Source organism: Coffea arabica, chromosome 10e (assembly GCF_036785885.1).
Source record: "Coffea arabica cultivar ET-39 chromosome 10e, Coffea Arabica ET-39 HiFi, whole genome shotgun sequence".
NCBI lineage: Eukaryota > Viridiplantae > Streptophyta > Magnoliopsida > Gentianales > Rubiaceae > Coffea > Coffea arabica.
This window is the reverse complement of record NC_092328.1, coordinates 9,287,213-9,312,463: the sequence shown is the minus strand read 5'-3', so window position 1 is coordinate 9,312,463 and position 25,251 is coordinate 9,287,213. Positions and strand designations below refer to the sequence as shown.

The following is a 25,251-nucleotide window of genomic DNA, read 5'->3' as shown; positions in this document are numbered from 1 at the left end:
CCATTTATAAATTATACACTTCAAAATATTAAAAAATCTACACATTTCAAAATAATTTTAAAAAACATCTACAGTAAGTTACAGTAAAATTTTAGACAAACTCCCAAAAAATTCACCTTCCAAACAGAGGCTGTAGTACTACCAATTTGATTAAGTGCTACAGCGGAGCAAAGTCAAATATGTGTTGCTTAAACATTTGTTCCTTTTTCTATATATATACATTCAGGTGTCTTCTACGGAAAAGCAAAATTAACAAATAAAAGGCAAAGGCTCTATTTGGATCGGTAGTTTTTGTAAAAACTGTTTTTGTAGTCAAACTACAAAAAGTGGTCAACAGCTTTTCACCAAAAAACTACAGTGCCTACTGTAGCAAGACTACACCGTTTTAGCTCCTGAAGAGTAAAAACAGTTTTTCGGTCATGTGATGCCACAGTGTAAAGTTTCTTATCCTTTCTCTGTTGAGCTGAGCTAAGAACGAAGAAGCCTTTGGACATCAGCTCCTCCTTTCAAATTTCGAAGAGCGACCAACCGACGATTTCTGCAAGCGGGGCAGCCCATCGATTCCACGCCTCCAGCCCGGCAGCTAAGAGTTAATTGGAACGAAGCTTGAGCTACACAAACAACTGTGCGCTTCACCTGAGCTTGCTGCGGGCAGATCTGCAATTGGAGTCACACGCTGTAGATTCTTTTCGTTGAGGTGCCCTTACGCGATTATCACTCGCTCGGCCCTGCTACAGTAGTTAATTCGTGAAGATATTGGCGGTACGCTGCTGCATCCCATAAGAAGTTCGGTTCCTGCCTCCTCTTTTTCAAGGAACTTGCAGGTGAGTTCGTTGAGTTTTGGGTTTATTCGTACAGAGTAGGGCTACAGTTGAAATTTTTTATCCAATGCAACCATCTAAATTGATGTCTCTTTCTTCGCCTTCAATCTGTTTCCGACGATTGGAAAAAAAATAGTGACTGAACATGAAGTAGTAGATTTAAACTTGTTCAGCGTCTTTCATATTGGTTCTTAATTGTAAATTATTGAAAACATTTCTTCACAACTTCTTTTGATTTGGGATTGCTCGTTGCCGACGATCGTCTTTGTTATGCACATTCAGTGTTATTGGAATAGGCGCTTGACTTGTTTGCCGCATATTTTTTCATATAATTGACCCTCTTCAGAGCTATAAATGTACTCCAATGTATAATTTGTTCCGAACCAAACGGTGGCTGTAGTAGATTTAAAGTGCTGGCTGTAGTATATTTGTGTATTTTCACAATCTTGCTGAGTAATTTGCATGAGTTTGGGGACCTAATTTCTTCCATTTTATGTAAGTACTGCGGCTGCAGCTACTTCATTGTCCTTTTATTGTCTCCTCCTTGGAGCTACATGCCCCCTGTGACGCGGCGTGCTTGGAAGGGTAAGTTAGACTTGTCAGTTGGTCTAATTCTGTTGAAGTTTAGTCAATTAAATGACCTCTAGGATTGTATTTTCTATATATACTTCACAGTCTTGCGAAGGAGTAGGGGATTTAGCAATTGTTGTTCGCTGTAAGCTCAGGGAGAAAACGATTTGCAACTTTGCATAACTAATTACTTTAAGGTTAGCCAATTGCATTTAGCCTTCTACTTACAATCTCATGTGCGACTGCCTTCTCCATTTTTATATGACAACGAGGACACATTTGTCTATTTTTTGACTCTTATGCCCAATTTTCTTGTTTATGTATCCTAAAGAGAAATAAGATGAAACCGTCAAAAGGAAAGTACTCAAAACGTAACAGTTTCACATCTGAACATGAATTTGTGTTTGCCGAACATCTGCTGCATATGCATAGGAGTGGAGAGATATCGTCTCAAAACATCGGGAGCCATGTCATCCCCGAGGTTACTAACATGCTTCTTCAGAGGTTCGGAATTCCATTTCCCAGCAATAGTATTCGGTCGAAGTACTATGCCCTTCAGAGCATCACTAGGCTTTACATTTCATTCAAGAAACGGGGCACTGGTATGGGGTGGGACTCAACGAACTACACCTTCATGATGGATGATGAACGGTGGAGCCAACTGGTTCAGGTATAGCTTGCTGGTTTCTTACTTTTAAGCCATTTGGAATTATTAAAAACTGCCCCCTCTTTGGATTTTCTCTTCCCTCTTGGATATAACTATTTCCCTGCTGGATTTACTTGTTGGTTTCTGTATTTTAAGCCAATCTGAACTATTGAAAACTGTTTCCCCCCTTGGATTTTCTTTTCCCCCTTTCACTAACTGTCCCCCCGTACTATGCCCTTTACTTGTTGGTTTCTCGTTAGGCGAATTGAAATTATGCAAATTTGTCTCCCCTTTGGATTTTATCTTCACCCTCGCAGTTTAACTGTCCTCCTCCTTGGATTGACTTGCTGGTTTCTTACTTTTAAGCCATTCGGAATCGATAAAAACGGTCTCCCTGTTGGATTTTATCCTCCCCCTTGCATTAACTGTTCCCCCCTTGGATTTAATTGCTGGTTTCCTAACTCTAATGCAATCATATGTTTTTCAGAGTTGCATTCATTGTGCTTTTGCTGTCTTCTGCTTTGTTGTAGGTGAACGAGGCATACGCTAGATTCTACAATTGCTCATGCCTACTTTATCACATGCTCGAAGAAGTTTTCATGAATCGAGGGGCGACTGGGGATTTCAGCGCTGGATATGGAGATTCACCGCCCAACTCGGCCGACGAGCAGCAAATGAAGAGAGCTGCTAGACGCTGTTCAGAAAAGGGAGTTGTGGACGTGGATTCCTCCGAGGAAAACGTTCCCTCACAGCCTGTGAGTCGGAAAGGGAAACAAAAAGTTAAGAACAGCAAAGGGAAGCGCAGATCGGGTGACATGTCTTGCGATTCCTTCTTCTCACCATCGTCCCCCCAATTCCAGCAGTACGTCCGCGTCCTAGACAGTATTGACACACATTTGAGCTGTAAAAAGAGCAAGAGCGGGAGTGCAGAGGTCTCTTCACTTTCGAAGAGTCAAAAGGCTATTGTAGATGACGATGCGGAGTTAGAAGCTGCAATGGTGCCTCTCTGCGCGCTTGGACTAGACATAAATGTTCACCTTAAGATGGCCGATCTCCTCCGGTCCAAAGCGGAGCGTATCATTTGGTTCTCCTGCACCACAGACGATGCCCGGCTTGCGTTTGTGAGACATCGAGGGCTCCTCCCACCCGCATAGATGCTCATACCATCCGAGTTTTAGTCGTGGCAGCCCACTTGGATTGTCTTTGTATCCCCGAACATGCAATTCCACTATTTCACTTTTTATTTTCGTTTGATGTAGTTTGGCCTTGGAAACTTTGACGGCGGATTTTTCTATTTGTGTACCCCGAATGAGTCTATTTTTTTTCTGAATTTTAATGAATCGATTTAGTGACGTTTTAATTGCTGTGTGTGCTCGTTCGAACAGATTGCTGTAACTTTTGGCTGTGTGTGATAATAGGCTTTGTTACAGTGTCATAAGCAGGGATAAGATGATTTAATCGTTTGGTAACGTTTGAAATTGGCATAGTTATACTTGATTTCAAATGTTCATTAAACAGCTGGCCAATTCTTTGCCTGAGGTCGAACCTAGTGAGAATTTTAGATTGCACTAGTTGTTCTATATCATGTTGCCTAGGTATTCACCATACCTAGGGATTGTATAGGATTTGTGGTACATTTGTAGCCAAGCTTCGCAACTTGTTAACTTGGAAACTGATAGCTAAGCTTCTTGGCCAGGTATAAATTATACCAGACGACTAGAATGTTTTGCGGATTTATTGTTCCATAGGTGTGCAACTTGTTAACTTGGAAACCAGCAAGTATGCTTCTGTTGGAAACTTGTATTTGTGAAACTGCAAACTTCTTATTTTGCTAGGCTTTACATTTATAAAAGTAGGTTCAAATAGCTGGAGCATTGTTATCATAATAGGAACAAGATGTGAACTTCATAAGTTGTTATCTGATTGTTCTATATCAAATTTTTGTGCATATAGCCAGAGCATTGTTGGGTTCTATTTTTAATCCTTTTGATTCCTTTCTTTGCAGGATATCCCGAATTTTTATTGCATACTTGATACTGATAGCAGTGCGATGGATAATCAGGGATATATTCAGGGCGGATACTTGGATGACGAGACGGATGATGTTGTTTTCGATAACATCCTTTTGGGAGTTGTGCGCCTAGGCTTCATGTTCTTCGACCCACGCTTTAACCGAGTTCCCAGAAGAAGAAGAGTTAGAGATAGTGTGCTCTCGGGGAGGGACTATGTGCTTGAGCTGATAAACGGACATGAGGACAGAATTATTGAAAACATGTGCTTGGATGTTCCCCAATTCCTGATGTTGTGTGATTTGTTGGTTCAGCGTGGTTATTGGCATGCATATCCTTCACATCAGGTGGGGGTTCATGAATCCGTTGCATTAACTCTAATGTGCCTGAGCCATGATGAGCGGCACCGTGTTCTAGCCGAGCGGTTCCAGCATTCCACGGAGACGATAGATCGACATGTTCGTCGTGTGTTACGAGCATTAGTTCGCCTCGATCGTGATCTCGTTAGGCCAACTGACTTCGATGGGACTCACCCAAGAATTTTGAACAATGCATCACTCATGCCGTGGTTCCGGGTTTGTGTTTTTTAGCATTTTATTTCAACTTTTTCGCAACTCAAATTTCAATTTACAATTTATTGAAATATTTTATGGGGCTTTGTATAGGATTGTGTAGGAGCACTAGACGGGACACACGTCTCCGCTTGGTGCAGCTCAGAGATACGAGAGAGGTTCATAAATCGGCATGGTGACTTATCTCAGAATGTGCTTGCTGCCTGCGATCATGATATGCGCTTTGTATATGTTCGAGTCGGTTGGGAGGGCAGTGCTCATGATGCCCGAATTCTCCAAGATACCTTGCTAGATCCGAATTCGGGTTTTCCTATGCCACCGCCGGGTATGTGATAAACTTTTTATGTTTCAAGATAGGCATTGGCAGATTGTGCATAATTATGTGGTAGATATTTTCAAGACCTTACATAAACAAAATCAAGAAGAACCTATTTCTGTATTAGTAATCAAAGCCTTTTAACCATCAACTTGACATCATTGACAGGGAAATATTATGCGGTAGATGCTGCTTATAGAAATATGCCAGGTTTTATGGCACCGTTTAGGGGAGCACAGGGCACACAGCATGAACAGGCAGCTAAACGTCTGTTCAATAGGCGGCATGCATCGGTTAGAAATATTATTGAGCGCACATTTGGGGTTCTTAAGAAGCGTTTTCCAATACTCAAGGGTCCAATGCAGAATTATCTAATAGCAACACAAAATAATATTGTGCTTGCATGTTGTACTTTGCACAATTTTATGCGTGCATACTCCCCAGCAGATGAGTACTTCAACGAAGAAGCAACCCTCGGAGCCATAGCTGATGCACAGATAGCAGGGGAGCAACAGCAGGCGGGCCAACCCATCGATATGTCGGAGCAGGGCATCTTTAATTGGAACGAAGATCGGCGGGCAATGGCGGCGCACATGTATTGGAATGCGCATAACTAGGGGACACTACGAGGCTTTGGACCGATAGGCCTAGAAATAAAAAAGTTTAATACGCTTTGATTGAAAAACATGTGATTTCCGCTTGATTTCGAATTTGTGTCAGTGTTATCGTGTTATGTCTTTCAGGACTCGATTGTTTATCTTATATATGCTAACTCGTGGTTTGCACTACCTCCATATGTGCACCTCAATGCTAATTGCACCATGTGTTTGTGGATGATATTGTACAAAAATCCCAAAAACAAGCTGGCTCCGTTTGAAGTAGCAGTTTTTGGGGGTCAATATCTAAAAAATTTTGCTGCAGCAGAATTTTTAGAAATATTTTGAAATATTTTTAACGAATATTTTGAGATATTTAAGAATAGAAGAGTTTTTAAAATATATTTTGAGATATTTTTTAAAATTAAAAAAAAAAAACAAGTTAAGTTCCTCTTGTTACTCCAAAATTTGTTAATTGGCTGTAGTGTGCTACTTCTCATATTTGGCCATTGAAAATTTTCTCATCTTTATAAAAGGTAATTATTGGCTTTGTTGCTGAAGTTATTGCGCAATTATCCAATTCTTTTATATTCACTTTTAATAAGAAGGTGTTTTTGAAATACTGTTCAATCCAAACGCAGGTATTTTTCAAAAACACAGAGTTTTTCAAAAACAAGAATCCAAACGTTACATGAAGTTTTTCAAAAAATGCTACAGTTAAGTTTTTTAAAAACACCTCCAAAAACAGGTAATCCAAACGGATCCAAAAGTAGTCAAAAAAATTAGGGTTAAAACAAAAAAAAAAAAACCACCATATGCAACGACGGAGACAAGGCATGGCTAAGGGGAGCTATGGTCCCCTCTAAGTTTTGAAAATTTAAACTCATAGTATGTAAATTTATGCATAAAACAAAGTTGGCTCTTCTAATTTTTCACAATTTTAGTTTATATTATGAGAATTTATATCTACATATATATATAACCACCTTTGAATTACTTTTTTCATCAAAATAAGTTATTTATTTTTATTGTGCTAATTATTTAACTTTCAAAAATTATACATGTAATTTGATGATCCATAGTAAATCTACCCAATTTAATATATTATAATAAAGAGATCCAATTCACAATTATCAATGGGCTAAAATAAAAATATTTACTTCATTAGCCCATATACAAATACACAATTTAGCCCAACTGATTAGACTTTTTCTTACTTTTCATGTATCAATTGCAACTAGAGAATGGGAATTTTCAATTATGAAAATCAATTAGACTAAACTTCGAAACAAGATGGAAGATAATTTTTTAAATAATTGCCTAACTATGTATGTAGAAAAGGAAGTTGTTGAAAAAATTAGTACCGATTTAATCATGGATGGATTTAGTTCTATGAAATAACGTAAAACTCAATTTACTTTCAAGAAAAGAGTCGAAATTTCAAGATATGTTAACATAACTTTTATCTTTTTTAATTGAAAATAGTTATATTTGTATTGCATATATATATATATATATATATATATATATATATTGCATAGGTGACATATTGGAGTATCTTCTCATAATGTACAACTTGGGTGGTTTGTGATGTTTTAAAATATTTAATCAAAGGTTATTTTTTATCTTAATTTTCGTTATGACTATACTGCATATTTATGAATAGACATACATTTATAATTAAAGTTAATATTTGATGTTTTATATGTCATATATTTAAATAGATGAAAATTATTTTGAATATAATATATTAAGATAATTTTGTTAGGAAAAATTTGGTCTCCCAGGAAAAAAATCACTGACCATATGGCGTGACATACATACACTTTAGTTTTTTATAGTTTGGAGACCTATACTTTAACTCTTTATAGCTATAATGAAAGTTTAACTCTTTATAGCTATAATGAAAGTAAAACTCTTTATAGCTATAATGAAAGTAAAACTATTAGATTTCACGATAAAACTTATATAGTCAAACTTTTTAAATAAAATTACTATGAAATTACAATCAATTTTCAAACTAAGATTAACATCATGTCCGATATAAATTTTGAGGCAACCTATACTTTTATAAAATTTTGAAGTAAAAATAAAATTTTAGACAAAAGTTAATATTTATTTATTTTATCTTCAATATTATCTGTTGGATTCTACTATCGCGACGTCATAAAAAAGTTCATATTTTTTTTCATCTTTGGCAAGAACAAATCAATGTGAAAATATAAGGTTTTGTTATTGCAATGGGTTTAACGTGGGCACAATTAATAATTGTCAAATCATATAAAAATAAAAAAAAATTCCATGAATGCACTATGTGTGGAAATTCATGGATATGCAGCATTAGTTAAGACGAGCTAACAAATTATTCCCAATCAATTTACCAAAATTAAATAAAACATTGAAATTGAAAAATGAAACATAAATGTGAGACCCAAAAAAAAAAGAAAAACAGCAAAATGTTTCATGTAAAATAATAATGTAGTAATATTAGCCTTCCCCCTCAATTAACATAATGGCTTACCCAAAGAATCTATAAGATTTTAACTCCAGTATTCTTGAAACTTGAATCTGTTTTTTTTTTCCCCTTAGGATTCTAATTTGGCTCTAGATTGAACAACTGTGTAATCAAGTAATTTCTTTATCCAAGAAACCGTGTTGGTTTATAATGTACATTAAGTTATTTATTTTCAATTTAAGACTTAGTACTATAAATCTTGGGGAGCAATTACTTAATTTGGTTAGTGCAATAGAAAGTGAATGAAAGCATTAGCGCTTTGGTCCAATAAGAACGAATTTTGATTGCTTTACAAAAAAGTTAATTTTGAAACGCTAAGATTTCATCATTGTCTACTGCACTTTACTCTTTGAGGGGGAGAAAATCTCTAATATTTCAATGCTGAGCAAAGAAACAAGAAGATAAATTGAAACACTTCCAAAAAGGGATAAGTGGTTAACCGAAAAAAGAAAAGAAATGTTCCGCTGCCGGGAGTCGAACCCGGATTGCAAAGACTTCCTTTTTAATTAAGTGCTACAGCGGATCTACCTCATATACGAGCTATGAGTTGTTGATCTTCGTTCACCTATATGTTTATATAAGACAATTAGTGGTTCGTGGAAAAACTGGATAAAACTTACCAATCGACGTATTAATGCTTTGAAGAAGAGAACATGGGCCAAAAACAAAATTTGTTCTGCTGCTAGGTAGTTGAATCCGGATTGTATAGTTGTCCAAGTTTTTTGAAATTTTAATATTAAATAAAAGTATACCCTAATTCTCACTTGGGTTAATACCACTTTGTCCCCCCAAACTTTGGACGATTATCCACTTCAGTTCCTAAACTTCAAAATGGGACACTTAAGTCCCTAAACTTAAAAATACCTCCCACTTAAGGAAAATTGTTAACAAATCCTGAATGCCGTTAGTGGTCGAAGTGTCCCATTTTATAAGGGTTTAGGGATTTAAGTGTCTCATTTTATATGTTTAGGGATTTAAGTGGTAAGTATTTATAAATTTAGGGATTTAAGTGTTCCATTTTGAAGTTTAGGAATTGAAATGGGTAATCGTCCAAAGTTTGGGGGGACAAAGTGGAATTAACCCTTCTCACTTTGCTTCCTAACCTTTATTTTTTGTTGCTTAACCCCTGAGGGAAAAAAATTCCTCTCTATTATGTTAAGTACTTATTTTGAAATTCTCAACTTCCTTTAGTCATTGAACTTTAACTTGCGATTTGATTTTGATCACTCTAATTGATGGTGGTGAGTTTCACATACGATAAGTATATATTAGGACATACACTAATAATTGATTATTTTAAAAAATTAATAAGTAAGATCGTAATAAGCAAAAATTCATTATATGAAAACAACCAAAGAATGTCCAGTACTGACATATGGACATGTGATTGTAAAAATGGATAATTGATTATGAATAGTGTAATTATAAGGAAATAGAATAAAATTTTTTCTTCATTTCTTAAATTGGAAAATAGATGAAATTGATTTGTAAAAAAATATATATATTTTTTAGTTTTGTAAATTAGAGAATGGACATCCAAATTTTTTCTAAGATTATTTTATTATTTTATTATAAATTAAAATTTGAAAAAAGAAAAATAATATGTAATAAAAGACAGAAGAGAGAAAAAATGAAAGAAATTTGCATTGTAGAGGGGTATTTTTATCTCTTTTGGGGGGGGGGGGGGGGGGGGGGGGGGGGGGGGTTAAGTGATACAAAATAAATGTTGGGGGATTAAAGTGAGAATCACCTTAAGGAGATAAATTACAAATAACCTATAAATTACAAATAACCTTCAAATAATTATAGGGTGGTGATTTCAACACTGGTTGATTACACAATTCCAACAGTAGTGAAAGAATCGCGGCCAAAAAGAAAAAAAAAATTGGCGGTAATAAATAGTTCAATGTAATTATAACACGCAAATTGAGATTGGTTCATAACTAATCATAGGTTGACTGATTATAGTGAATTTGAGTTTGAAAAGTAAACATTGTTTTAGTTTGTATTGTACATGAGGAATTTATTTCTTGTTTTGATTATAGTGAATTTGATTTGGAAAAGTAAATATTGTTTTAATTTGAGGTAATTTAATTCTTCCATTTGAGAAAAAGCATTGTTTCTTTTGTTCAAAACGAACATATCCGTTGCATATGAAAAAATAATTTAATAGTTTTCCAACGTTGAGCTTTCAATTTTCATTATCATCTGCTGCACTAAGAAATCTGTAATAATTTAATTGCTTAGCTTTCTTGTGAACAGCAGGGACAACGAAACAAAAAGCAAAGCCTGAACACTTCCAAAATTCAAAAAAAAAAAAAAAAAAAAAAAAAAAAAGCGAAAAGCGAAAAAAAAAAAATTAACACTGAAACACTTTGGCAAAGCAAAAACTGGGTGGAAAAAATGGTTATTTGTTCCGCTGCCGGGAGTCAAACCCGGAATGTAGAACTGCCAAGTTGATTATGTGCTACAGCGGAGCTAAGTCAAATGTGACTTGCACAAACTTTTGTTCCTTTTTTATATATACTAGTGAGGCGGCCTGCGCGTTACGCAGGTGAGTTAATATTTCCCGTGTTAGCTGTTTTTTATTGTGTGGGTTTATTAGTATATATCTATGTTATTATCTAATTCATGTAGATCATTAGAGAATTATCGTTTTTTATTAAAGGTTGACAATTACGAAATATATAGAATACATGAGAACAATAATATATAGAATGCATAAGCGTAAATTAAAAAATTGTATAAGGTTATTTTGCATTTGAATTAAGATAATTAGAGAATTATAAAGTGAATCATTTTCAAAAAAGTATTAATCATTGTTGACACGAAAAAGAGAGGGCCTGGCAAGTCAATTAAGCACTTAAACCATAGAACTTGGCATTGTTAAAATTAATCACCACATATCACAGTAATAAAACCCATTTTTTAAAGTTACTAAAGCCAACAATGGTTTATTAATTGTTTCCTCAATAATTGTGCATTTACAAAACACTTAACAATTTTATTTCATGTCAAGCCAACAATAATTTATTAATTGTTTCCTCAATAATTGTGCATTTACAAAACAATTAACAATTTTATTTCATGTTACAGTAATGAAGGCCATTTTTAAAGTCACTAAAGTTAGCAATAATTTATCAATTCTTTCCTAGGTAATTTTGCATTTACGGGATACTTTAAAAGCAAATAATTAACCACAAAAAACCAACTTTCAAAAGTTTCACTTTTTACACCACCAACCTACTTTAAACAAACAAAACAGGCAATTTGACAAAAACAACCCCGACATCCAATAACAATTACAGGATAACCACTTGACAAAAAAATACTACTCATAGGGCAACTCTCCCTTTTATATTGTTAGATAATTGCAGGATAACCACTTGACCAAAAATACCATTCATAGGGCAACTCTCCCTTTTGTATTATATATATAATTATATTATTTTGTTTTTTTGAAATTTAGAGTACTTTAGTTTTTTAATGTAAGAAACAATCTAATTAATGTTACATGTTTGACTAAAATAATAAAAAAATAGCACACCATATTGCTTTTCAGTTTAGAGTCATTAGGAAAAATGAATGTGTTAAAAAAATTTATAATAATTATATATATTAAATACGAATATGTTAGTAAAATAAGAAATTAATTCTTTTAAAAAGGAAATAAGTTAACAATCTAACTCACATACAAGGCGGAAATAACTTTATGTTTATAGAATGGAAAAATAACAATAAAGATAAGGGCATCAAAAAATTTGTAATAATTATATACATTTAATATGGATACTAGTGCTTGGGGCCACGCTAGCCTGATATAGTTATTTTTTTGTGGCGTTGTGTTAAGCAAATGCATTTGTGAATTTTAGGTGTGAATTTTAGGGGCCCATGTGTAGTGTGTGTGAGAATTGTTGTCAGACGTTGTATTTGTTGGGTTGAGTGAAATATGATATTACATGCAAGGTAGAATAAAACATAGAGTGATTGTTTGGCTATGTGGCATGGGTTTTTGAATACACTGGGTGCATGGGTGCCAAGTTTCTTTGATGTGGCTGGCACCTATTATAGTGTTCAGAATATTTGCGACAAGTATGAAGAATGCTTGATTTTTGTTCTACGTATATAAGTGAATTGTATTATGTATTAGGATCATTTTATTGTAGTAGTTCAGTTTTATTTGTAAGAAAAGTAATTTGTAACTTTGTTATTTAGGTGAAATTGTCTTTTCAATTTAGTGTTATGGAGCAGAATGTTGTGTTTGTTAATCGGTTAAATGATGCTATCTATGGATGGGTTCTTCGAGTAGTAGTTGTTGAAAAAAGTCTTATTCGGGACAGTCGTAATATGGGTTGGAGGTATCAACGATTTGTTTTTGCAATAGTTTGGTAAGTATTATATTTTGTTCGTTGCTTTTTTTTTTTAGAAAATTTTATGATGTTTATTTTGTAGGGTGATCGGCAGTTGCATATTATAATGACATTCATGTCTTGAATGAAACTTTACAATTGTACTCAACGTATTATATTGCCGATGCTGCTGTTCGTCGAATCCTTCATGGCTCAATAATGCTTGGATCAGTTCCTTTTGAATTGGTGTTAAGATCGAATACTTTTATTGAAACTGTTGATGAAAGTCTTGCAGTACCAATTCATAATGTTTACCATATAAATTTATGTCTAGATGAAACAATTCATTATACATTTAAAATATATGTAATAAATAATACCGAGTTACCTCTTTTTTCAGCTTCAAATAATTGATCAGGAGTTGTATATTGATGGGGGTCCAATAAATTTTCTCCAGCACAAGTTGTTGCTTGATGAGGATTCATTCGATCAATATGTACTCGTTCTATAGAAGGATGCCATCTAGGTTCACCATTGGCGAAGATTAATGGATATTGGAGTGAATCATAACAAGCATAATAATGCTTGGTAATTTGTGTTTCACCATTTTTTCCATATACTTGGATATGATGCGAGGTAATCTAATCAGAAATTTCAGAATCTGTCCATACAGCTCCGACTTGAGATGTTGTAGGTCGATTGAACACTCGTTGATCCAAATCTGGATTTGAGTTAAGAACAATCTTATAATCATCTATATTGGGAAGATCTTGTAAACCACGGAAAAATGCAGAGTATGGATTCAATTTCAAGATCTCTTCAATCTTCGTAATCAAGCTTTCCCGAAATCTGCTTGAGATAGATAATCGATTCACTGTCTCATGATCAGTGTCAAAAAAGTATAATTGTAAAGTTTTTTACTTTCTGGCCTTCTGGCGGTACCAATGGATTGATATAATGGTACATTTGCCCTTGAACTCTAAATGTATAAATTCCATGATAATCTTTACTTAATGATTGATCACAGTGCATGCCAAGTGAAGTAAAAGCAAACATATTATTATAACTACGAATGCACCGTCGGAATTCAGCAGCCTCATCCGAATCCTCAAGATATAAAAGCATTAATTCTCTAGGCATTTCAGTTGAAAGCAATTGAATCTCTCCAGAAGAACAACAAAATCCAGGTGGTTCTTTGTGAAATCTCTTAGCATCACAATGTTCACAATTTGGAACTGAAGGTAAAACATCAGGTTCAACAGCTATATTTTGCAATGGATCAGGCTTTGCAGAACGACGTCTACCTATAATAATAGTGTCAATAAACATAAATTTGGTGTAACAATCCAAGATAATGTATATAAAGTTTAAGATAAATACTTAGTCATAGTTCTAATCAACAAAAGACAAAAAAAAAATTGTAAATAAAGATTAGTAGCTGGTGTGTTTCTTCTTGAAGACGAGGCATCTCGAAAATTTGGACCAAGAAAACCCTCTGGTGTAGGAAACGTTATATTATTGTTATTTGATAATTGATCATGTTCATTGGTCGTAGAATTTTTGGTGCAATCATAATTTCTGATCATTGAAATAGTATTTTCGATCCTGGAATCATTTGTATTGCTTTCAAAAAGCTCAGGTCCTGTATATTATTTTCAATTATTAACAAATGAAGCTAAAAAGTTACAAGTGATTGTAATGCCAAAGAAAATATAAACAATACTCCACACAAAGATTTGAGTAAATAAATTTCCTTTCAGTTGGAATTAGCTATGCAAGAAATTATACAAGAAGATGCACTGGATATCAGAAAATGACATGTAAATAACCAAAAAGATAATTGCTAGTTCGGGAGAGAAAAAAGTAAGCGAACCTTGCAAACAACTGCGGACATGAGATACTGATTCATCATTGAAAGGCATGTGATTGTTGTTTTCAAAATTTGTATTAGTTCTAATGTCTTCTTGTAGTTCAGGTGTGATGAAAGGAAAAGTAGAAATATTATCAACTGAGGATTTTTGCTTTGCTTTCTTCGCTATAGCATAACGTTCACGACGACGACGATTTCGTTCCCTTTGAGTTTCCTCAGGTGTGGCGTACTTTCTTCGTCGTTGACCATCGACTGACACTTTCACATCATTATCCTTAGATGAAGAATTATTGATTGAACAGGAAGTGTTAGGCCATGGAGCAGCCTTTTTAGTTGATAATGTATTACAATCACTTGCATTGTCCTTTGCCACTGCACATAATTTTACATTAGTAATTATATAAATATATATTATATAATCAAAAGATAATTTTACAATGATAAAACAAAGCTAAGTTTTGAATTGGAATAGGAGACTCACCTATTGGAAACATTAGCAATACTTTTTCCATGGATATTAACAGGAGTCAATTCTTCATCGGTTTGAATAGTAGGAGAACCAAGAGAACCATATTTATTCATAAGAGGTGAAGAGGACAATGGATTCTCAATTGTATCATCTGTGCTCATATCCACAAAAGAAGTGCCATCATTATATTTATTGATACGCATACGCTTCATAGAAAAAGTACTCGTCTCGGCTAAATTATCCATCATTCGCAATGCTTTCACAGTAATGGTGCAAGTCGTATTAAATGGACCATTCTCCTTTTGTTTCTTAGCTGCAGCATATCGTTCACGACGACGACGATTTTTTTCACTGTAAAGTTCCTCAAGTGTAGCATATTTTCTCCTTGGACCCATTTTCAGTGATACTTATATACTATAGTTTAACTTATATACTATAGTTCAAGTAACGAGGACAAAAGAAGAATAATTTTCATGCCAATAAAACAGGGGAGAATAATCAACAGATTTTATGCAAGTAAAATACAGCACAATGTTGTTGAATGAATAAGAAGCAAACAAGATTAACTTTCATGCAAAACCAAAAAAGAAAGGGACAGTATACAGGTAAAGAGAACGGAAACAGATGGAAAGAAACTTACATGATATTAGAAGATGCAGAGCAAGGAAAAACGTTTACAGGTCTCCAAACAAATAGCTGCAATTAAACAAATACATGATATGATATATCAGACATGAATTAACAATTGTCAATCAAACAAATACGTTATATGCATGAAAAGTAAGCAACGAACTACAAAGCATGAAGATAAATACATTACCAAATCAACAAAAAAAAAACAATGAGAATGGATCTCATATTAAGCAACTACCTAGCTGCCTTCAAAACGCAAGACCTTTTGAACAAGTAAATCACAGGTGCAATAAAACTTGGGGTCACACTCATCGGAAAGAAGAAAAACTAATAAACTTCAATTCCTAACATGCAGATAAATACCAGTGAATTGTAAGCAAGAAAGAATAACAATCGCGACTAACCAAAGCATTGAACAAAGCCAAAATCGGAGAGGCATCAAAGCTTACCCGTTGTTGCCACAAAGAGCCAGAGGAACTTGCAAGTGAAAGCCTAGCCGTTGTTGTTCGGAACAAGGAACGAGAGGAACTTGTAATTACAAAGGCAAAAGCAACCCATTATCTATTGCAATGCAAAACGAGCAAAGGACACCTGGCCAAATGTTTTCCCGAGGAAAAAAGCCACCGCTTGAAATCACGTATCAGGAATTCATGCAAAAAAAGCCAAGTTCCCAAATCACCCCTCTAACAAGCAAACTTAACAAAGAAACCGGACAAAGTCTTTACCCTTCACAAAACCCATATTTACAATTAAACCTGCCCAAAAAGTACTGTTCACAACTAGCATTGACGCTTTACTTATATAGTTATGATATGATATAGACTAAATTTTTTTTTATAATTGTGCGTCTTAAATAGTAGAAGGATTATAAATCATTTTTAGTTCCAAATCTTAACACGTTAGCCAATTTTTGTTACCTGTGATGACAATGTTGGACTTCTATTTTTTTTTTCGGTTCAATTTTTGGGAATCATGCAATTAGAAGCTTCTTGTCAACATGGTAGACAACTACTCCACCCAATGCAACGAGTAATAAATTGCATAGAAAGAGAGGCACACACAGAGCTTTTATTTACCGCCTAACAAAGTAAACCACCAACGGGAAATAACCAAAATAGCCAATTGACAAAAATAGCCTCCACATCCAACAATAATTGTAGCATAATCGCTTGACCAAAAAGCACTATTCATAACCCAACTCTCCCCTTTTATATTGTTAGATATTATCTTTTATAAAGAGAAATAAGCTCATAAATTAGCACACACATATAAATAGAATGAAAACTATAATAATAAAAGTAAGGGCACTAAAAATGGCTTAGCACACACATATAAATAAAATGAAAACTATAATAATAAAAATAAGGGCACTAAAAATTTTCTAATAAAGAAAATAAAGAAAAGATTAAAAGAAAGAATCCGTGTATGCTTAATCCAGTTGAAGAAGATAAAACGCCAAAGCAACTCCGTTTAGGAGTTTCAAGTGGGAACAGGTGTGACTTAGGAGGAAAAGTAGGAGCTTTGTGCGGCTCACTTGGAGAAACCAAACACACGCCTGAAGGACAAATACAAAAGCCAACAAAGTTGTCCATAATTACCGAATAACCGCTTGACCAAAGATCAATTTCCAGCAGAGCCATTGCCATCCAAGTCCAAAAGACTAAAATGCCCCTCGAAGTCACAAAAATAACGGCATAACCGCTTGACCAAAATGGCGCTATTCATTTGCCAACTCTCCCTTTTATTATATAGACTAGTGGGTGGGTTAATATTTCCCGTGTTAACTATTTTTTATTGTGTGGGTTTATTAGTATATATCTATATTATTATCTAATTCATGCAGATCATTAGAAAATTATCGTTTTTATTAAAGGTTGACAATTATGAAATATATAGAATACATGAGAACAATAATATATAGAATGCATGAGGGCGCTTACTTAGAATGCATAAGCGTAAATTAAAAAATTGTATAAGGTTATTTTGCATTTGAATTAAGATAATTAGAAAATTATAAAGTGAATCATTCCCAAAAAAGTATTAATCATTGTTGACACAAAAAAGAGGGGACTTGGCAAGTCAATTAAGCACTTAAACCATAGAACTTGGCATTGTTAAAATTAATCACCACATGTCACAGTAATAAAACCCATTTTTTAAAGTTACTAAAGCCAACAATGGTTTATTAATTGTTTCCTCAATAATTGTGCATTTACAAAACACTTAACCATTTTATTTCATGTCAAGCCAACAATAATTTATTAATTGTTTCCTCAATAATTGTGCATTTACAGAACATTTAACAATTTTATTTCATGTTACAGTAATAAAGGCCATTTTTAAAGTCACTAAAGCTAGCAATAATTTATCAATTCTTTCCTAGGTAATTTTGCATTTACAGGACACTTTAAAAGCAAATAATTAACCACAAAAAACCAACTTTCAAAAGTTTCACTTTTTACACCACCAATTACCAATTCGATCAATATGTCTCGTAAATGCACCATAACTATACCTACTTTAAACAAACAAAACAGGCAATTTGATGAAAACAGCCCCGACATCCAATAACAATTGCAGGATAACCACTTGACAAAAAAACACTACTCATAGGGCAACTCTCCCTTTTATATTGTTAGATAATTGCAGGATAACCACTTGACCAAAAATACCATTCATAGGGCAACTCTCCCTTTTGTATTATATATATAATTATATATATATATTTTTAATTTAGAGTACTTTAGTTTTTTAATGTAAGAAACAATCTAATTAATGTTACATGTTTGACTAAAATAATAAAAAAAAATAGCACACCATATTGCTTTTCAGTTTAGAGCCATTAGGAAAAATGAATGTGTTAAAAAATTTATAATAATTATATATATTAAATACGAATATGTTAGTAAAATAAGAAATTAATTCTTTTAAAAAGGAAGTAAGTTAACCATCTAACTCACATACAGGGCGGAAATAATTTTATGTTTATAGAATGGAAAAATAATAATAAAGATAAGGGCATCAAAAAATTTGTAATAATTATATACATTTAATATGGATATATAGACTAATATTTTTTTTATAATTGTGCGTCTTAAATAATAGAAGGATTATAAACCATTTTTAATTCCAAATCTTGACACGTTAGCCAATTTTCGTTACCTGTGATGACAATGTTGGACTTCAATTTTTTTTTCGGTTCAATTTTTGGGAATCATGCAATTAGAAGTTTCTTGTCAACATGGTAGACAACTACTCCACCCAATGCAATGAGTAATAAATTGCATAGAAAGAGAGGCACACACAGAGTTTTTATTTACCGCCTCACAAAGTAAACCACCAACGGGAAATAACCAAAATAGTCAATTGACAAAAATAGCCTCCACATCCAACAATAATTGCAGCATAATCGCTTGACCAAAAAGTACTATTCATAACCCAACTCTCCCCTTTTATATTGTTAGATATTATCTTTTATAAAGAGAAAATAAGCTCATGGCTTAGCATGCACATATAAATAGAATGAAAACTATAATAATAAAAATAAGGGCACTAAAAATTTTCTGATAAAGAAAATAAAGAGAAGATTAAAAGAAAGAATCCGTGTATACTTAATCCAGTTGAAGAAGATAAAAGACCGAAGCAACTCCGTTTAGGAGTTTCAAGTGGGAACTGGGAACAGGTGTGACTTAGGAGGAAAAGTAGGAGCTTTGTGCGGCTCACTTGGAGAAACCAAACACACATACAAAAGCCAACAAAGTTGTCCATAATTACCGAATAACTGCTTGACCAAAGATCAATTTCCAGCAGAGCCATTGCCATCGAATTCCAAAAGACCAAAACACCCCTTGAAGTCACAAAAATAACGGCATAACCGCTTGACCAAAATGTCACTATTCATTTGCCAACTCTCGCTTTTATTATATAGATATAGATATAGATATAGATACATTCAGGCGTCTTCTACCAAAAAAAACCAATTTAGTATGTAAAAGGCAAAAGTAGTCAAAAAAAATTAGGGTTAAAACAAAAAAAACCACCATATGCAATGATGAAGCCAACGCATGGCTGAGGGGAGCTATATCCCCCCTAAGTTTTGAAAATTTGAGCTCATAATACGTAAATTTATGTATAAAACAAAGTTAGCCCTTCTAATTTTTCACTATTTTAGTTTATATTATGAGAGTTTATATATACATATATATATATATATATATATATATATATATATATGAATTAACCACCTTTGAATTACTTTTTTCATCAAAATAAGTTATTTGTTTTTATTGTGTTAATTATTTAACTTTCAAAAAAATAAACATATAATTTGATGATCCATAGTAAATCTACCCAATTTAATATATTATAATAAAGAGATCCAATCCACAATTATCAATGGGCCAAAATAAAAATATTTACTTTATTAGACCATATACAAATGCACGGCTTAGCCAAATGATTAGACTTTTTCTCACATTTCCTGTATCAACTGCAATTAGAGAATAGGTATTTTCAATTATGAAAATCAATTAGACTAAAATCCGAAACAAGATGGAAGATGATTTTTTAAATGATTGCCTAATTATGTATGTAGAAAAGGAAGTTGTTGAAAAATTTAGTATTGATTCAATCATGGATGAATTTAGTTCTATGAAAGAACGTAAATCTCAATTTACTTTTAAGAAAATATGTCGAAATTTCAAGGTATGTTAACATAACTTTTATCTTTTTTAATTGAAAATAGTTATATTTGTATTGCATATATATATATATTGGACAGGTGACATATTAGAGCATTTTCTCATAATGTGCAACTTGGGTGGTTTGTGATGTTATAAGATATTTAATCAAAGGTTATTTTTTATATTAATTTTCGTTATGACTATGCTGCATATTTATGAATAGACATACATTTACAATTAAAGTTAATATTTGATGTTTTTATATGTCATATATTTAAATAAATGAAAATTATTTTGAATATAATATATTAAGATAATTTTGTTGGAAAAAATTTTGTTCTCCTAGAAAAAAAATCCTGGTTTCATCACTAACCATATGGCGTGACATATATACACTTTAGTTTTCTATAGTTTGGAGACCTATACTTTAACTCTTTATAGCTATAATGAAAGTAAAACTATTAGATTTCACGGTAAAACTTAAATAGTCAACCTTTTAAAATAAAATTACTATGAAATTACAATCAATTTTCAAACTAAGATTAACATCATGTTCGAAATAAATTTTGAGGCAAACTATACATTTAGAAAATTTTGAAGTAAAAACAAAATTTTAGACAAAAGTTTATATTTATTTATTTTATCTCCAATATAATCTGTTGGATTCTACTATCGCGATGTTATAAAAAAGTTCATATTTTTTCATCTTTGGCAAGAACAAATCAATGTGGAAATATAAGATTTTGTTATTGCAATGGGGTTTAACGTGTGCACAATTAATATTTGTCAAATCATATAAAAATAAAAAAATTTCCATGAATGCACTATGTGTGGAAATTCATGGATATGCAGCATTAGTTAAGACGAGCTAACAGATTAGTGCCAATCAATTTACCAAAACTAAATAAAAATTTAAGTTGAAAAAATGAAACATAAATGTGAGACCCAAAAAAAAAAGAAAAAAGCAAAATGTTTCATGTAAAATAATAATGTAGTAATATTAGCCTTCTCACCCCACAATTAACATAATGGCTTACCCAAAGATTCTATAAGATTTTATCTGTGTTTAAATGATTCAAAACTATCAAGTTCAAATGCTAAATAAATTAAAAAAAAAACAAAAATGGTAACTTTACAACTCATCAGTCGCATGCAAAAAACGGCGGGAATTCTTGGCGCTATTAACCTCAAACTCCCCATTTTCAGGAGAATTATTCCTCCTCAGTCCCCAAATTCCAACATCCATTTCGCCATGGCCGAAGAGATGAACCTCCAAAACCATAGCCCCGAAGTCAAAGAACCCACCCCAGAAATCCGGAGACTTGACCCTGAAAATGGCTTGATCCAACCCGCCACCGCCCCATTTTTCCGAGTCAAAAAGCTCTCTGACAAAGCAGTTTTGCCCTCTAGAGCTTCTCCCCTCTCTGCTGGCTATGATCTCTCCAGGTATTGTTCTCCTTCACTCTTTGATTAACGATGGTATGAAAATTATATGAAAAAAAAATGTGGTAATTTTGTGTGTTTTTGTTTCTGTGGACAGTGCTGCTGAAATAAAAGTGCCCGCCCGAGGCAAAGCTTTGATCCCGACTGATTTGAGCATTGCCGTCCCTGAAGGAACCTATGCCCGTGTTGGTAATATTCCATTAGAAATCATCCATTTTATCTTTTCTGAAATTGGGCTTTTTTTTTCTCCTCACTGTGAGTAAAATGTTGTTGAATTTATTTAATGATTATAGCGCCGCGGTCGGGATTGACATGGAAGAATTCAATTGATGTTGGAGCTGGAGTGATAGATGCAGATTACAGGGGTCCAGTTGGGGTGATTTTGTTCAACCATTCTGATGTTGACTTTGAGGTGAAGCCCGGTGACAGAATTGCACAGCTGATTATTGGGAAAATTGTGACGCCGGAGGTGGAAGAAGTTGATGATCTGGATACCACTGTCAGGGGAGCTGGAGGTTTTGGATCAACTGGGGTTTAGAGCATTCAGGAATCCAGACAAGTATTACTGATGGTAGATAATGACTAGTAGGAAAAGGTGGTTTTCTTATATTATTTTGTTTTATATTTGGTATCAGGGATTAAGGGTGAAGATGGATTGCTCTCCAATATTCTATGGAAAATCACATGTTTATCTAGTACTGTGGCTGCCTGTTCCTGAAGAGCTAGTATGTTGTTCTTAGTTTTGGTTTAAGGTGAATCTAGTATGTCATTCTTTTGAAATGTTGTTTTGTGGATATTAAACAGTTTCCATCCATTTGGTGAATGGATGGTCTTGAACATAATTGACCAGGGTAACATCTGATTAGCGGTGCACCTCAAATCACTAGAGATGGGTCTTTTGGAAGGGGAATTCAACTGATTTTTTGCAGTTAAGAAGAAAAAAGCTTGGTATTTGTCTCATTGATTAATGATCCTATGGATGTATCCAAGTCCAAATTGATATTCATTGATGTAATGTGGTCCTTGAATTACAAAATTTAACAATAATATTTGCCTTAAGAGGCAATAGAGAAGATTTACAGCGTGACCTGAATGATTACAAGGAGGAAAATTGTGGAAAATGCTGGTGGAAGTTCATAATTGTTATTCATTGGTCAGTAGCAGAAAAGATTTGAATTTACTCCTCTTCTTTCTTCATCACTGACTCCTTCAGCTGGTTCCTCCATTGCTAAAAATCCCTTTGTACATGTCTGAGCCCATCCCACTGAATAGGTGCAGCTGTCCAAATCAATTCACCAAAAGAAAAGTATATGCTCTACAGTTTCCTGCCCTTCTCGACAGCTTTTACATCTGTTACCTCCTGAATATGAGCTCATTCACAGGAACTGCTTTGTGAAAACATCTCCTTACTAAGTGCTTGATTTTGTGTTTCACATTTAAGTTCCACAGCATCTCCCATATTCCTGAACTCTGATTAACTATACTACATTTTCCCTCAAACTGATTCCATCTTTCATTTCTTTTTTCCACATTTTTTGCTTCATTGTAACCTGACTAGACTGTCTACTGGCCAGATGAGTCATGCTTTCAGTATATCCTGTCTGCTTTCCTAGTTAAGATTTATTGGCATGCTGAGCATGTATTGAGCATCTTCATTGTTGAAAGACTGCTTAACAAGCTGTATATTCCAGTTAAAATTCACAAATCAACTAACCAGCTGTGGTCCAAAACAAGTTCTGCGGCATCCAGATTGTCACTTTACAATCTATCATTACATTGAATCTATTTATGTTGCCAAATAGCCTGTTCTGCCCTCCCCAACTCTATTCCTAAGGCCATGTTCAAGCAACTTTTTTGCACTTGTGACACTTTTCCATAACCAAGCTGCATTCTTAGAAGGGAGGAACGAGTATTGTTCCTAACAACAATCACATAGCAGCGAAGCCCATAAACCAAGTTCTTTGGATTCTCCAACTGTTAGCCTAGGTAATGAATCAAAACTAAGCAGGCCCATGGCTGAAACTTTTCTAACATTCTTCCTTGATTGCATTCCTTGCTATCCAATTCGTCCAGAAATAGAGATTCATGACAGCCTTCATTTACGTCTATTATCCAGCATGGAAAACTTGTAAACTGGTATCACTCTGAAACCAACTAAAGCCAGCGCCCTTAGATATGCCTCTTGTCTTCATAAACTCCCTAATTTCACTTGCATTGTTCCATCTCCCTGCCTCTGCCAAGGTATTTGATAAAGCAACTTATGCCCCAGGACGACTCTCAGCATTTAACCTGATTAGTTCATTGGCAGCTAAATTAGCTATATCTATATCTGCATGCAGCCTAGAAGAACTCAGAAGAGCTGCCCAAACATCAGAACTAGGCTTTTGAGGCATTTTCACAATAAATTCAAAGGCCTGATTAAGACTTCCTGCACGGCCTAAGAGATCAACCATGCACACATAGTGCTCCATCCTTGGTTTCATGAAACAGTCTCTCTCCATGCAGTAAAAGATCTCCCATCCTTTTGCAACTAGTCCAGCATGTGCACAAGCAGCAAGAGCACTGAGAAAGGTAACATAGTTAGGCTCGACTAAGGGATCTAATAGCATCCTATTGAAGAGCTGAAGTGCTTCAGTTGGAGCACCATTTTTACCATGACCATCAATCATGGAAGTCCACGTAAACACATTCCTTTCAGGCATATGATCAAAAATTCTTCTTGCGTCCTCTGTTCTTCCACATTTTGAATACATATCAAGAAGAGCACTGCCCATTTTTATATCCATGAACAATTCAGTCTTCTTAAGTTGCCCTTGAACCTGCTGACCAACTTCAAATGCTGATATTACAGAACAAGCTCCAATAATGCTCGCAAAGGTTGAAATTGTGGGCCTAAATTCCAACCTTTTCATGGCAATGAAAACCTAAATAGCCTTCTTGGGAGTTCCAATCGATTTACTGTAATCCTCAATCATTGCATTGAAAACCACCACATCTTTATCCACTATCTTGTTGAAGGCATCCTTAGCATCTTTGACAAGACCCTAGTTCATGTAACCAGTGATCATAGATGTGGCACAAACTATGCTCTTCTCCAACATCAAATCAAACACTCTCCTTGCATAATCCACTCTCCCACTCTTCACACACGAGTCGACTAAAGCCGTGCAAAGCACATCATCACCTTCAATTCCAAATTTGACTATCTGGGCATGTACCTCTTTGCCTACAGCCTTTGACAGTGAGATTACACTTTGAAAACTAGATCCCTTCAATATCATCGAAAATGTAAAACCGTCAGGCATTTCACCTGAAAAGGTCAATTTTCTAAACAAATCAAAGGATTTCTCATCGAACCCATGTTTTATGTAACCTGATAGCACATAGTTAGAGGAACTAAATGTTGGTTGAGGCAATTCATCAAACATTTCTGCGCATACGCCAAGCAAGAAGATTGGAGGTGAACCATGAGGATGTTGATGCAGATATTAAGATTGGGCTTGAACCCAGTTTTGATAATGTGGGAATGAATCTTTTGCCCGTGAGAAGGGTGGTCTGAGTTGATGTAGTATTCGAGGGCCGAGGAGACACTAGTGGAAGTTAACGGGTTCAAAAGGTAGTTATTTTCTGTTGGTGGGTAGTTAGTCGTTGATGGGATCAGGCGTTCGACTTTTGCACATTTTGACATCTTTTTAAGAAATTGCAGGATTGAGGCCTCATTGTTTGGCCTATTAATACATTTGTCTTTTTTTTTTATGAC

General features: G+C 34.2%; 4 protein-coding genes and 1 pseudogene across 5 annotated transcripts; 3 read left to right on the top strand and 2 right to left on the bottom strand.

The window, feature by feature from the left end:
* On the top strand, positions 1 to 3,366 carry LOC140015517 (uncharacterized). Of its 2 annotated transcripts, XM_072068160.1 has the most exons (3): positions 1,281 to 1,406; positions 1,497 to 2,061; positions 2,568 to 3,366. In XM_072068160.1, the coding sequence occupies exons 2-3, from the start codon at positions 1,732 to 1,734 to the stop codon at positions 3,189 to 3,191; spliced, it is 954 nt and encodes a 317-aa protein (XP_071924261.1). In that variant the 5' UTR covers positions 1,281 to 1,406; positions 1,497 to 1,731; the 3' UTR covers positions 3,192 to 3,366. The 2 variants fall into 2 exon arrangements, with proteins under 2 accessions (XP_071924260.1, XP_071924261.1); XM_072068159.1 differs by having other exon boundaries at positions 1 to 2,061.
* Positions 3,367 to 4,087: 721 nt separating this feature from the next.
* Positions 4,088 to 5,551, top strand: LOC140015078 (protein ALP1-like). Its single transcript, XM_072066956.1, has 3 exons — positions 4,088 to 4,621; positions 4,712 to 4,943; positions 5,103 to 5,551. The coding sequence occupies exons 1-3, from the start codon at positions 4,088 to 4,090 to the stop codon at positions 5,549 to 5,551; spliced, it is 1,215 nt and encodes a 404-aa protein (XP_071923057.1).
* Positions 5,552 to 13,248: 7,697 nt separating this feature from the next.
* On the bottom strand, positions 13,249 to 15,944 carry LOC113712172 (uncharacterized). The gene is made up of 5 exons (XM_027235463.2): positions 15,816 to 15,944; positions 15,374 to 15,429; positions 14,746 to 14,884; positions 14,268 to 14,636; positions 13,249 to 13,698 (listed from the first exon to the last, which is right to left on the bottom strand). The coding sequence occupies exons 3-5, from the start codon at positions 14,774 to 14,776 to the stop codon at positions 13,286 to 13,288; spliced, it is 813 nt and encodes a 270-aa protein (XP_027091264.2). The 5' UTR covers positions 14,777 to 14,884; positions 15,374 to 15,429; positions 15,816 to 15,944; the 3' UTR covers positions 13,249 to 13,285.
* A 5,263-nt stretch (positions 15,945 to 21,207) lies between these two features.
* On the top strand, positions 21,208 to 22,451 carry LOC113713059 (deoxyuridine 5'-triphosphate nucleotidohydrolase-like). The gene is made up of 3 exons (XM_027236770.2): positions 21,208 to 21,494; positions 21,589 to 21,680; positions 21,785 to 22,451. Exons 1-3 carry the CDS (start codon positions 21,301 to 21,303, stop codon positions 22,027 to 22,029), a joined length of 531 nt encoding a protein of 176 aa, XP_027092571.1. The 5' UTR covers positions 21,208 to 21,300; the 3' UTR covers positions 22,030 to 22,451.
* A 909-nt stretch (positions 22,452 to 23,360) lies between these two features.
* Positions 23,361 to 25,251, bottom strand: LOC113711236 (pentatricopeptide repeat-containing protein At1g28690, mitochondrial-like; annotated as a pseudogene).